At 37.9% G+C, this 14,794-nt stretch overlaps 1 protein-coding gene across 1 annotated transcript in view; it reads left to right on the forward strand.

The window, feature by feature from the left end:
• MYO1E (myosin IE) overlaps positions 1–14,794 on the forward strand; it is a 95,151-nt gene that overhangs the window by 67,484 nt on the left and 12,873 nt on the right. Inside the window, exons 19-24 of the mRNA XM_059824116.1 lie at positions 109–207; positions 4,071–4,215; positions 7,835–7,949; positions 8,657–8,826; positions 9,292–9,437; positions 14,547–14,693. Of these exons, the coding sequence (XP_059680099.1) occupies positions 109–207; positions 4,071–4,215; positions 7,835–7,949; positions 8,657–8,826; positions 9,292–9,437; positions 14,547–14,693 (822 nt within the window). The remainder of the gene's footprint in view (positions 1–108; positions 208–4,070; positions 4,216–7,834; positions 7,950–8,656; positions 8,827–9,291; positions 9,438–14,546; positions 14,694–14,794) is intronic.

Genomic DNA, 14,794 nt, shown 5'->3' on the forward strand with positions numbered 1-14,794 from the left:
TTAGAAGTCAATAGTCTGTAAACATGATGTGGACTTCTAAGAATACCTCAGTCCACAAATATGCTGAAATAAAATGGATTGTAAATCTTGCATTGTTTTTGTCCACAGGGTAAAACATCAAGTGGAATACTTAGGTCTGAAAGAAAATATTCGAGTAAGAAGAGCTGGCTATGCCTACAGGCGGATTTTCAAGAAGTTTTTGCAGAGGTAGTGTAATACTCATTTTGAAGTATAACAGCACAGTTGTTTACATGATGAAGAGGAAAACAAGAAGTTGCAAGTTTTGAAAGCTTCTCATTTCCCACTTACCCTGTCCTTTTTCCCCATTTACCTTGCTCACGATCTAGGTTACAGAGAGATTTGAAAGTGTCTTAAAGACTGGCTTTGTGTCTTTGAAAGTCTTTTCATTTTTCTGTAAACCTGCCTAAGGCCTTAGTTCTTTTTGTAATGCTATGAGAGGGTTCCTCAAAGTTAAAAAGAGTTAAGGAACTTAGAGTTATGAGCTGCAGAGCCTGGAATCTGAGTGTCTAGCTGTTAGCCTTTGTTTAAAATGTTACTGCTCTAGCTCTCCCAACTCTTCTTTTCCCAATGACAGAAGATAGGTAAAGAAATACATGTCTGCCATTCAGGTGTAAAGAGTAACCTTAGCTTAAATTACTTGTTATAGCCTTCCACTGGTGTTCAGACAGCTGGGAATGGTTACCACTCAAACCACTGCAGCTGCTCACTGAATGAAAGCAAGTCAGAGCTCTGTAAGACCAATCCTTTTTTCAGTGTCTCAGGACCAGCTGTTACGATGATTAACTACCTCCACTAGCTAATGAAATCCTCTTAAATAAGAGCAATTTCAAGATTTATACAACATTCAGCTTCTGTTTTTTAGAAAATTGAGACATACAGCTAATAAATGCCCAAACTGGGGCATTACCTGACAAATCAGCTTTTGTTGGAAGTCTTTGTGTTACATTTGAGAATATAAAACAAAAAACCCAGTCAGTTGTTGCAAGGGATGGAATGTAATTAATCAGACAGCACAGAACAAAGCCACTGAAAATACTTCCTGATAATACAGAGAATGTTCTAATCATCTAGTAATATACAAACCTAAAATATCTTGAAGTATGGACTGAATTTTCCCTATGGAACAATTTTAAATCCCTTTTTTCTTCATGATCTTCAAGCCCACACATATAAACATGAATATGCTTCAGGTTGCATTACTAACACAGAGTGTTGCTGAGACAGAATAACAGATTAATAATGTGTATTAAATCTAGCCTCCACAGTTGTTGAACACTTGATTGTGAGGGCTGTGCAGGTCTAGAAATCTGCCTGAGAGGTCTGCACAAAGGAAAGCTATATGGTACTTCTGGAAGGTGAATAGATTTCTATACTTCACTTTATGTATAGAGATCGACAGGCAACTGAAACCATTCTTTATGGAATTCATCTATTTGTTTCAAATTAGTCTTGTTAAATTTAACATTTTGTTATGAGTAAAACTCTTCCTGCAACCTTTCCATTCACAGTTCCCTAGCATCCAGAACAAGCTCTGTTCTGACACCCTGAGTCAGTGTGAGTAAAAGTGGGTTGAGGCATGGGATGGACAGGAAATGCATGCTTGTACACTTGTTTTCATTGGGTGTTCCTTGGCAGCTCCATATAAGTGGAGATTTCTGGGCTGAATAGACTTTTATGTACAAGATTTACATTTGCATGCAAAAAGCCACAGTCACTAAAAAGGCCTATGTGTTTCAAAGCATAACGAATCTGAAAGCTGAACTCCATACTCCCATATTTAGACATAGGGCCTAACTGCTTACTGTGAATTTAACACAGATAATTTTGGGGGGCAGACATGATTTGAAGTTGTTTCAGAAGCTTTTCAAGAACACGCTTACTACTTGTGCCGATATCTTCTGTAAGATCAAATTACACAAGCTTGAAAAACCTAGATACATGGATATTGACATGACCAGTTTCATGGGAAGCATGCAGAGTACTTTAGAGGAAAGTGCTATTTCTAAACAGCTGTGAACAATGATAGAATTGTCACATTATATTGTGAAATGCTTAATTGGTGCAAGTTCATAGAATAATCTGTTTCTTCTGTCCTGTAGACTTGTCAAACCAGTAAAATACATGGTTAATGTGAGTTTATGAAAAAAAGAGAATTTCAAATGTGTTCTTACTTTGTACCTGAGAGCTTCACTTATATTAAAAGGTCTTAAGTCATGTTTTTCCCTGTGCCCTCCTTTACAGCTCAGAAGATGTAGGAAAGAATTTGTAACATGCTAAAATGTAGTGTCAGATTCTGTTGTGCGGAAGGTAGCAGTTTCAAATGCCTTTATCAACATCAGCTCCTTAAAATTTAGACTTGCTTAGACCCACCTATACAACTATACTGGTAGCAGTACATGATGAACCTGCAAAAGAGGCTGTTAATTACATAAGCTGGGAGTTACTTTAACTTACAACTCCTTACTAGGTTGCATCTATTTATCCCATAATACTGATAGGTTACATAAATACGTAAGTGTACACATTGTAAACATTGATTATGTATAATATACTTATATATTTAAGATGGTACAAGAGCTACTTTGTTATACCATCATGCATAGTACCTGAGCATTTGTTAATTAATAATAGATTGGAACATGATAACATCAGTAGACGTTTTTGAATCCTACTGAATTATTTAGTTAGCTTTCTCTTTTCATATACTTGCTATTCAGGGGTGTTTGCTTTTTGTGATATGTTCCTTTTTAACTGATTTGGGGGGGGGGCGGGTTGTGTGGTAGTGTTAAGTTGCATGACACTGTTTCTGCTTCCTGGCTGGATAACATTTTAGGTAATGACAAGAATGAGTAAAGAACATTCCCTTAATGGATTTTCTAACAATTCCTTCTGTGATTTTTGAGAACGTTTTATTAGGAGCTGCCTAAATCTTCTTAAGAAAAAAGAACTTGGGAATTACAATAAACTGAACTCCATATTTAATCACTTTTTTCATTAGTCGAATAGTTTTACTAATAAGCATGATGTAGTTTATATAACTCAAGTACGCTTAAGACATTAAAAATAATGTCAAGGACAAAATATTTGGGGGAGAAATTTGTCACAACATATTTAGCTGTTCTCCAGTCTCATTGTCAAAGGAGTCTAAATAGCTGCTGCTAGAGAAATTATTTATCCACAAACATGCTGAGGCAGCTAAAGCCCATCAGTGCTCCTTGGTGGGCAGTAGAACAAGGCAGCTTTGTAAGTCCAGCCTGGCAGTTCCAAAAGCCCAACTTAAGCCTGAAAAAGTGGACAGTTTAAAAGGGGCTGCAACCTGGCATCCACCTCATTTTCAAGGCTTAAAGAGAATACCATGAGACAAAAGACTACTCACCTCTTCCTATCAAAGGCATGGTATTACAAAACTTCCTTGCCTCCTTCCCTAGCCCTTTGTGTGGTCAGTTCCCAGTGTTGCCTCCAGGTAGCACCAACAACATTAATATCTTCCCCCTTGTACCAGAGCCAAGCCGAAGGCTTTCTGGGATAAAGCCAAGAGTGGTTCCTTGCTAAATGCAGACCAGCTGTTGAACAGGTGGGTTAGGAGCATGGGCTGGCCACTTGCTTAGAAACACAACAGGCCTTTGTAAGAATAAGACAGACAGAGAAGGCTTGAGTGGGAAATTAGACACGTGCTTGGGAATGAATCTAGAATACCAAGGGTGTAGGTACTTAAATCTGGACCATAAGTCATTGCTAGTAAATAACCTTGCCCTGGAATTAAGGAGGTCATAGCAGAACTTTCTGTAATTAACTACTGCAGTTACCAAATAGTAACTTAGCATCTAGAAATGGGAGACTCCTGGACACTGTTGCTCTTCTCATTCCAGTTGTTTGGTCTTGCTAAACAAGTAACACCTTAATAGCGTGCATCTTCCCCCACTCCAAGCTTCTGTAAGTCCTGCCAAAATTGTCAACCCTCCCCCCAGGGTAATACTGACTAAGATTCAGTGGTATCCCGCTGCTGCTGTTTGATGTCAGGTTTTAATATCTTCTCCTTGATGGTTAAGGTACGCCATTCTGACCAAAGCAACCTGGCCTTCCTGGAAAGGAGAAGAGAAACAAGGAGTTCTCCACCTGCTTCAGTCAGTCAACATGGATCCTGACCAATACCAGCTTGGTAAATCCAAAGTCTTCATCAAAGCTCCAGAGTCTGTAAGTGTGGCAGACATGAGTCTGTAAATATGAAACTGTTTTGCTGAAATAAAAGGCCTGCCCACTCAGAAGTCAAGCATGATATCTGCTAAGGTGGGAGAAACATAAGAATGTAAGTCAGTCTGGGCAGGTCTGTCACAGATGCCTCGAGGCTGTACAGGGGTTCTAGGCATTTTTATAACAGGCACAGTACATGAGGACCCTGCATGATTTTGACACTAATACAAGGAGCATTAAATACATCGAGAAGAGGAGAATGGGGTATGAAGATGCATTGGTGTCAGGTTGCACATAGTGACATTCCATCAGAGAATGTCATATGAAGGAATATCATAGCATGAAAACATACCTATGATGATTAGCCCAAGAAAATAGGTCCTCTTCTCAGTAGAAGAACTACTGATGAAAGTAGAATGGCTGTCAGTTATAGTAAGGATATGTTATGCATCATTGATTTAATCAATGTTCCAGAATGACTGCAACTTGAAATCCCATTCAAAGAGAATATTAGGGAGGTATCATAAGGCTGTTTTTATCCTGTGGCTGCTAAACTGCACAAAATCTGTCAGAAAAAAGTTTTCTTATGTCACTATTCAGGACAGTTGTCAAGGAAAAAACTATGCTCTACATACCTTTATCAGAAGCAATCAGGCCTAGTTTGCATAGCATACCTTGTAGTTGAGCATTAGCTGGTTTCTTGGTGCTTTACCTGAAGTTACATGACAAAATAAAAGCAGAACACTTCTATTGCTATCATTGTCTTTTCCAGAAACATACTTTTTTGCTCTGTAGAGCAACAGTAGTTCAGGCAATGACACTGCTGTGCCCAATCACATGGGAAGATCTCTGTTAAAGGGAAAAAAATAACACCTCTCCAAGCCATAATAGAAATTGTGTTGTTTCTACCATAAATAGGATAAGATAGTATCATCTCTGTTCAGGAATAATGGGACTTCACATTTCTGCCATCTGAGAGAGATGGTTATATAATAAAGCATATAGCGTTCAAGATTTAGGTTATTAGAATACTTAGGTGCATGTTGGCAGAGCAGGAAATTCTAGTATAGGATTAATCCTACTTAGTCATTGCAAGCAACACCTTAGCTAGCCAGTTATGGGGAAGTGTGAGCTTTATCTGCCTTCCTCTGTAGCACAGGCCATGATTTATTTCCTAAGATTATTGGGGAGTTTTGTCTTACAAAGTTGGTGCGATAGCCTTGTGTGATTGCTGTTTTCTCGATGTTATGCTACTTTATGGATAAATTAATCCAAAATTTTGAAGTATTTTTATTTTCAGTTTTATGTAATAAATCATATAAGGAACTGTCTTCCTTTCCTGACTGCTGAAATACCCTAAGCTTGGTATGTTTGCCCCTTACAAAAGCACAGATTTTCAGCAGACATATCTTCACAAATGGGGTGGGTCTTACTCATGGTTTTTTTTCAAAGAAAGAAATGAAATCATTTGGTGGTGTCTGTCTTCTGTTTAATAGCCAAGTGGCAAGTGCTCAACATAGGATTGATGGATCTAGTTCTCCTTCACTCTGAAATGGCCAAAACGTTAATATTCTGTACCCCAACATCATATGCTATTAGTTTGTTTCCAAGAGGAAGAAATTGTTTTCCAATGGATGAACCTTCCCATTCTAACACATTTTTGTAGTCCTGGTTGTATGTATTATGCTATTTAATAGCATATCTGAGTTTTACTGAAGGGCGGTTCTGCAGGTTAAGACAACATGAGGTTGGTTGGAAATAGTAAAACTTTTCTTGAGTTGCATTTTGAGTTTAATTGAAATTAATGCTTTCAATTGCTGTATACATTTTCTTTAAAAAATATTTTTTGAAGAAAACATGAAATACATTTTTAAACAAGTACTAAAAATAGTCTGGACCTTTTTCATTTTAAGTTGAAAAATTTTATATGAGCTGAATATTCTAAAGCTTGATTTATATTCTTTAGTATCAGAGACAGTCATCTCTCATATTACCAAAGTATTAGCTAGGCTGATACTATTTTTGAGAAAAATAATCTTTTAGATGGTAAATGAAAATTTTTCTTTCGACCACCAAAGAGAGCATCTCTTGTGGTTAATCAGATGAAAAATGATTTGCTCAGGAGTGTGAGTAGAGGCTTTATAATACATATTTTAGGAAAGAATTTATGCAGTATTTTTATTTTATTACTTATGAACCATATTTTACAGTGTTTTCATTGAACTTCCTTAATTGTGATCTTCAGCTGCAGGTGATAGACTATTTTGCATTGAGATTTTGCAATTAGCATTACTGTTAGAGAAATAAATGGTGAGTGCTTACAAGAGACAACATCAATATTGTTACTGTAACCTGAATTGCACAAGGGCTTGATTATGCCCCTGCTGAAGCTGAGGAAGTTTTTGCATCAGGAGCACTCATGCCTGTGTGCTGAAACCCTATTTAGTGCTTGTGTGTTTGTGAAGAGATTCCTTTTTTTTTTTTAATAAGTTTGCTGTAGGTGGAGAGGTTTTATGGGTGGCAGAAAGGAGGCTTCATTATTTACATTTCTATCAAACACCTGAATAAGTAACTCTGTACAAGAGCGAGGTTCTGCGGAAATGGTTTGCACTAGCTCAAGTTTCCTTTTTAAGATCAATATGAACAACAGTATTTTTCTAGATTTGCATGATTCAGAGCAACAAATTAAAAAAAGGATCCTAAAGCCCAGGTTTGCTTCTTGATATACCTGGTTTTAGTAATTGTATCTCTCTGGAAAGCTAGAAGGAAAGTCCTCAGGAATATTTAACACACAGTAGAGAGAAATAGTAAGCAACAGTCATGTCAGTGGACTGATCTAGTACTGTAATTGTTAGCCAAATGCTTGTGCTTCTGATGAGACAAGAAAACATTTAACTAAAGTATGTAAAAGGCTACAGTGAAATATGCTGTATCCTACAATAGTTGTGAAGTTGTTCTAATGCATTAAATTTACATATATTTCAGTTGGACCTGGGAAATTCTCAAAAGAGGGGATGCACCTTCCATTTCTATTTTGATAAATCAGCATTTTCTCCTTAATTCTGACAACGTTTTAGACCCCAAAATCTTATTATGTCATACTGAAATACAAGATCATAGTTGTAAATCCTGCAGCCAGCCAACAAACTTCACTGCGGGAAAAGAATGGAGCCAATGGACATGAGCGTATGAAATTCAGACAGGGGAGAAAGTTGCATGTGAATACAGTGTGTTATGTTACACGTTGCTCAGACATGGTAACATTCTGACAAGAGAAATGTGAATTTTGGAGAATGTGAAAATGGTGGCTGGATGGATGCCCAGTGGCAAACGTTGAGTTGCACTAGTAGAATATTTCGGGGAGAATCCATATTCCTCTTCCTTCATCATTGAGTATCAAGATTATTGGGTAGACTGGTAAGAGCCAGAACTATTCAAGCATCAGAGATGTCTTCCGGAAAAGGTTACCTTAACATTCTGATTTCAGATCCCATAGTTGTGGTAGAGGCACCAGCTTGGATCTAGAGTGAAATGCACTGGAAAGTTGTTGAAAGTAAAATACAGCTTTTTCTTGAACTTTTTGTGTAAAATAATTGACCCACCATACTGTCTCTTTGTACAGCTATTTTTGTTAGAAGAGATGAGAGAGAGGAAGTATGATGGGTATGCCAGGGCCATCCAGAAGGCATGGAGGAAGTATGTGGCCAGGAAAAAATACGTACAGATGAGAGAAGAAGGTAGGTCGTAACTTCTGATAACAGATACTTCACATATTTCACACATGGTTCCAGGAACAGAAAGAGTGCCACAAGAGATGAAGGAAATATCTCCCTTTCTATAGAGCAAACTGTTGCATTGCAGATGACTGTCTAGGAATGACTGAAAATTTTTGGACCCCGAAGGTACCAAGAGGTGGCTGCTCTGCACACATGGATTTCTTGGACTACCTAGTGTTTTGCTCTCAAAACAAACCAGACTGAGTAGGACAGAGATCAGGGATGTTCCAGGGGAAAGTGAAAAAGGAAAAGCTTCTTGCAGTTACACAGGACCTAGATGGTCTGTAGATGATACAAATCAGTCCAGGGACTGTAATGCTTAGTTGCATGTGTGACCTGGGTTATGTGAATGAAAAACATTCTGGGTTTGGAAGAGTTAATCTTTGATTTCCAGCAATGAGTGAGAAATTGCTTAGTTCCAGAAGGGCTCCAGATTCATCAGAACTGCTGAGCTTGCTTAGTGTATTTCATTAGGTATGGATTTAATAATCACATGGATCCTTATGTAAGGGATTAGTAGCAGTGCTTCACTATTTTTTCCATATTATAAACTATTTGGTTATCACTTCTTCCCAAAAAGTTCTGCTTGAAACAGTTAGCTCTTTCAGATCATGAGTTTAGAAAATTTAGTAAATACTATTAGTCAATGGTTTTTTTTGGTATTTAAGCATCAGATCTGTTGCTGAACAAGAAAGAGAGAAGACGGAACAGCATTAACAGGAATTTTGTGGGAGATTACATAGGCATGGAGGACCATCCAGAGCTACGCCAGTTTGTGGGCAAACGGGAGAAGATTGATTTTGCAGACACCGTAACTAAATATGATAGACGGTTTAAGGTAGGTTTAAGACCAACATTCATTAACGGTAAGTTCTGCTATGGAGTTACAAATGTCTTTACCATCCTTTAATAGAAACGCCACCACGTTAGTGTCATACTATCTAGGATACCAGCTTAAAAAAAAAAGTCTTTGACCCAAAAGACACACAGGGAAGTAGTTACACCCTTGTGATTGGAACATTGCCATTGTCAAACCTGTTGTCCCAGGATAAAGGCTTTATGGGACTTGCTGGGCAGAAAGCTACATTAGTTAGGAAATGGGGAACAAAGCTACTTTCCTGTCCTGTGCAATCTGACTCTGAGGTCATGTGATTAATCACATCAGTATTTTTTTTACTTGAACCAAAGACCAACAGTATTGCCCCAAATCATAGTACATTATCTATCTTTGGAACAGCATCACAGCATTAGTTCATTGATCTCCGCATAGCTATGTATTTTTCAAACAATTTTCGTGTTTCAGAGTGTGAAGCGAGATCTTGTCCTCACTCCAAAGTGCATATACCTGATTGGGCGTGAAAAGATAAAGCAGGGTCCAGAGAAAGGCCAAGTGAAGGAAGTCTTAAAGCGAAGGATGGAAGTGGAGAGAATTCTTTCCATTTCTCTAAGGTCGGTACCTTGAAAATATCTTTCCATTGACAGAGAAATTTGTGTAGGACAGGGGGGAAATAAGTTGATTGATGAAGAGTGAATTTCTTAAGCTGTATTAATTGAATCTTGTAAACAAGGAAAGCTGAAGCCTTATTTTCACTCCCAGCCCTAGTAAGTGTGTTATAGCAATAGATGTTTGTGTTTATAGCCAACACTCAAACATTTTCTGACTAGTTGTTAAAATGTTTCACTTACACTGGGTCTCACCTATCTGTTACATCCCCCAAAATGTATTCTTTGAAGCATATATTCACCATGCACAAGCAGGTTCTAGTAAGTTTTGGCTCAAGCTTGTATCCTGGAAATAATTCTTACTTACAGAAGTACACCTTGTACATGTCCAGTGCTTCCTAAAGGGGTGTTCTTTCTCTGGTGAGCTACTAAAACCTTTATTTCTAGTTGGATTTCACATCACTTCTGTTGTCTGAATGTCAAGCCAATCCCAGATTGCAGGAGACATTAGAGTTGTCCACACAGAGCTGAGAAACCCAGTTAGGTGAGCAAAACCAGGAAAAAACTGCTCGTGAGACCAGTGGATTCTTGGCTATATCATTTCATCCCTTTGAAGATGAGTGAACAAAGTCCCTGGATACCTCTGCATTTGTTACTGCAGTTTATCAGAGCTGGTAGCTGAGTGTAATTTAAAACAAAAGAATACTGATTCAGGGTGACAGGTGTACTTTCAATATTGAAATAAATTACTATTTTAGTGGAATACAAGTCTACGCTTGTACTGTGTAGTGATACCTACTGCAAAGGTTTTTTGGTATATGCTTATAAATTGTTCCCATTAGCATAGCCGGAAATCTTCTCACAGACATTATCTAGTATTTAAAACCAGCAGATTTCACATTTTTGCAGAATTCTTCACAGCCGTTTCAAGATTAGGGAAAGCTCTGCAAGATGTGTCTGCTCATAGTACCATTTTCAAAACTTGTGTTTTATTTATCATACATCTTTATAACGAAAGCTGCAACAAAATAACTGTAGCAGGTTTAGGTTAAAGGTGGGAGTGGAACCTGTGTTTTTAGTGCTCCAAGTTTGGACTGTGTGCTGTGCAAACCTTGAACAGATTGCAGCCAGGCGCTTGAATTGGGCCTGTAGCATTCCAAAGGCATAGTCACATTGAGTCAGCTAAAAGGATGGCTGCCTGCCAAGTTAGTGAAAGCTGTTACACTCCTCTCACATGTAAATAGCAGTTCCACAGAACCTTCTGAAGCAAAATCAAATGTGCTTAGTTCAGAGGAAGTATGTATGTTACATTATGTCTAATAATGTTTTGAACTTGGCTTATTGATTTTATTTTGTTGTAAAAAACATGGGGTTTTTTATGTGCTAAAAATAGATTCAGAATTACAAGCTATCAAACTGTCCAGGTATTCCTCCAAAACCAAACCCTAAAAAACCTATGGGGGCAAGAGGGCTTTTCCCTGTTGTCATGATAGTATGGCCTGAGTTCAAAATGGGTCTTAATCAAGGGATCTCTCAACTCTGTATTGAAGCAGCTTAGTAGTAATACAACACTCTGGCTACAGAGGCTGTAAAAGTAACTGCTTCTCTCTAATTTGAGGTAATCTTGTCTCCATGACAAGACTTAGCACTTGTAATATTTAAGTCTTCAATTAGTAAAACTAGAGTCAAACCTTTATTTGGTATAGGTATTACCTACTATGTATTTTTTGGGGGGAACCCCAAACCCAGCCAAATAGTTCATCAGACATCAGCCTCAAAGCAAAAATTGTGTTAGCTCTAACTTGCATTGTCTCATGTGTTTTCAAACTCCAGTTTGTTGTCCCTGTAGTTTAAATTTTCTACACCTCTAAGATAATTGATTTCTGACTGGTTTCGAAGTGAATTTCAAACCTCTGTGCTGGAAGAAAATAATTGCAATAACATTCTTCATGAGCTTACCCAGAATGGATTTAGCTCTATTCTGTATTGCAGCCTCATAGTTTTAAAAGTTTCAATTCTTATTTGTTCTATTTTTCATGCAATATTAAATTTTAACTAAATTAATACAAAATGAAATATATTTTAAATGGAAGGGGGAGAGAGGATAACTGGATTCTTGCATTGCTATCTAAGCAATAGCTCTCAAGAAACCCATGCACAATATATTGATGTAAGCTGGTATCAATACACTTATACACAATAAAGGCAGAATAATCAGCACTACTGACATGTATTAACATCAATTAACACTACGTAACAAATTACTAAAGGAGTTGCAATTTAAAATGCAAATGCCCAACTTGGAATTTGTTCAGGGTACTGAGAATGACAACCCCTACTCTCATGGAAATGTTCTTGCATTTTTAGTAACAATAAATAACTGAGCTTTGTAATTCATCTGATAAGGAGTGACACAGGACATCCGAGCAGTATTGTGAAATCAGACTCTTTGCCAAACCAGCAAAAATAGGACCACTGACTGAATATTTACTGTAGGTCCTGGTCTTTTCTTACACGTCTCATTCAGAACCTTGCTGAGGCTCTAGATTTGCTTGATGATAGGAAAGGAGATCATGCTCTTACTCTATTTCTATAGACTTCTTATTGCTATTTTGAATATTAATAAGGTAAGTTTGTAGTTTCATACACCCTTTTCCAAACTGTGGGAAAGACTTCAGAATTTGAAAGGAGATTATGGAGTGCATAGGTGGTGGGTAGATTTTTAGAAGAGGAGGGAGTGATACAACTCATCCTTTACCTAGTATCTCAAAGTGGATTAGAACTGTATTTTCATACCTGACAGTCAAGAGCACCTCTAGCAGCACGATGAAGCTATTTTAAATTCTGCATAAAAAGGTACTTACAGTCTGTAGAGAGAGTCATAGTCTTTAGTAACCAGATGAAAAGTGAGGATCAGAAACCTAGGCCTGGTCCCCCCTTTCAGATTTATAGAGTCAGCAATCAGGCAAACCAGCTGGGAAAGGAAAAGGGAAGAGCATGCTCAAAGTGGAAAACTGTTGATTGCTAAGGAATTAGGATCAGAAAGCAATGATGAGGGCAAACAGACCTAATTTTGTCTCTAATAGAAGGTGGAGGTTTTTTCTTTCTGAGCTGAATGTTCTTTGAGTTCCTTTACGTGCTATAATTAATTTACTTTTGGAGTTACTCTGAAATGTTGAAGCAATACATATATAGATTTAGGTGAGATATCAGCACCTTCTTTGTGTGATGTGTTGCTATGCAAACCATTGAAAGAAGCTGTTTCTTAGTGATAGGTATGTAACTTTGGCTTGCCCTTCACCTGGCTGCCAAAGCCACCTTCCTGGTGGCCACACTTCTGAGTTACGTATACTGTTTTTTAGAAAAAACAGTGAAAACTTGTCATGAATGTTTCTAAACCCATGTTTCATGAATTCTAAATCCAACAGGATTTGAAAGGTTCATTTCTCCAGAGAGAAATGCAAACTGAGAGTGCCTTTTTCATTTAGTAGGTGATATCTAATGTATTGAAATAAATTGCTGTTACAAAATAGTATTTTCTGATATTAGTAATAGCAGCAGAGGTTTGACCAACAACATTGGACAAAAAAGCAGAGCTTTGGCTTCAGACTCCCTGCAGTGGACTAAACAACCACGAAAAGGAGCCACACATTTTCTGCGAGGAATACTTAACAATATCTTACTAAGGCTCCTTTCTTCATTGGTTGTACTCCATTTTGTGAAATATCAAGCTAGTGATGTGATAAGGTTAAGCAATTCTCAGTTCTGCACAGTTGTCAAAAGTCCTGTGCTGTCTCTTCTCCCAGCCACACATGTTCCTACACTAGCTAGCACCCAGGTGGCTGCATGGGGATATGGATGAGACATTGAAAAGTAAGGGAAGCAGAAAATTATTCTACCAGGAAAGGGCAGGCGATGGATTCTAGCACGAGGGAAGGAACAGAAATGTGCATGAATAAAAAGGGTGAGGGGTAGAGGGAAGGCTGCTTCTTCTGACAGCACAACAATGTTAACTTGATTTGAACTGGTTATGAAATCACACATGAAATTAGAAGTTTCTTCTTACATCTAATCCAGTGCAAATGTGGCTGGCTGCCCAAGGGGGACTCCCCTCCCTCTGTCATTATGCACCCACCATTTTCTTGTGTCTGATCCAGCATTGCGCTCCCATGCAGTGACCGGTTCTGTAAGCTCATCCAGTGGGATGCTAACCGGCTTCAAAATACAGTTAGTTTACTGTGGGATCAGCAAATTGAACCAGAGCATCCTATGGTTGCTTATATGCTATTCAAGTCAGGAAATAAAGGGAGGATCCATGGCCTCCATTTTCAGATCTCAGTTTTATTTGGAAGGCTTTATACCTCCTCTTTTTAGAGAGGATGCAGAAGCAGACAGGCACTGATACAGCTAGGAAGTATGCCAACATGCTGTTAGAAGGAAGAACGATACACATATAAACAAATCACAAGCATGCTGGAACAATAGTAATCCTGGCTAGGACATGACAGAATTGTTTTTACTGTGGGGACTCTGGAAGGGCAGAAATCGGCCTTGCAAATTACTGATGTGGATATAATTTTTTGTGAAGTAGTTTGCAGCATCTTCAGCAGGTATAAGTAGGAGCTGATCCAAAGGGGGCAATGGAACCCAACATGTGTGGTAGGTTTTTTTATACTGTGATAAACCAATCCAAGCTAAAGCCAATGGAAAGTTGAAAGCTTTCATTCTGAATTTGCTTGCTTTGGGTTTCAGACTTACTTTAGTAACCTTCAACTTTTCAATTCACCTCTAATCACAGGTTTTGCTGTTATTGAAGAGATGGACTTTAATTCTAACTTTAATAGCACGTGTTCTTTTGATAACAGTAGTTACTGTAAAATTACTAACTAGTATTCCTGTCTCCCAAAAAGGATTGTTTCAGATATTCCATTATCAACTCCTGGAAAAAAACCCCAAACTTGTTCTCAGAAAGCAAGACTTTATAATTAATGCTGCTTGGACTGTCTTATGTTTTTAAAAATTAACCATGAGTACTCTGCAAATGTCATTATAATGCTGACTGTATTTGCTAATGAAATTTTAATCTGAATGGAACATGTTCTGATTTCTTTTCAGCACAATGCAGGATGACATTTTCATTCTACACGAACAGGAATACGATAGTTTGCTCGAATCGGTCTTCAAAACTGAGTTTTTAAGCCTCTTATCAAAACGATACGAAGAGAAAACACAAAGAAAACTACCTCTGAAATTTAGCAATACGTGAGTTATGTTTTTTCCAATGGGTTTTTAAGAACAAATAATCTTTGTTCTTGCTGCTAAGCAGATGAGTGAGTGCTAGTTGTTGAGCTCCTGACACTATG

This window comes from Gavia stellata, chromosome 13 (assembly GCF_030936135.1).
Source record: "Gavia stellata isolate bGavSte3 chromosome 13, bGavSte3.hap2, whole genome shotgun sequence".
NCBI lineage: Eukaryota > Metazoa > Chordata > Aves > Gaviiformes > Gaviidae > Gavia > Gavia stellata.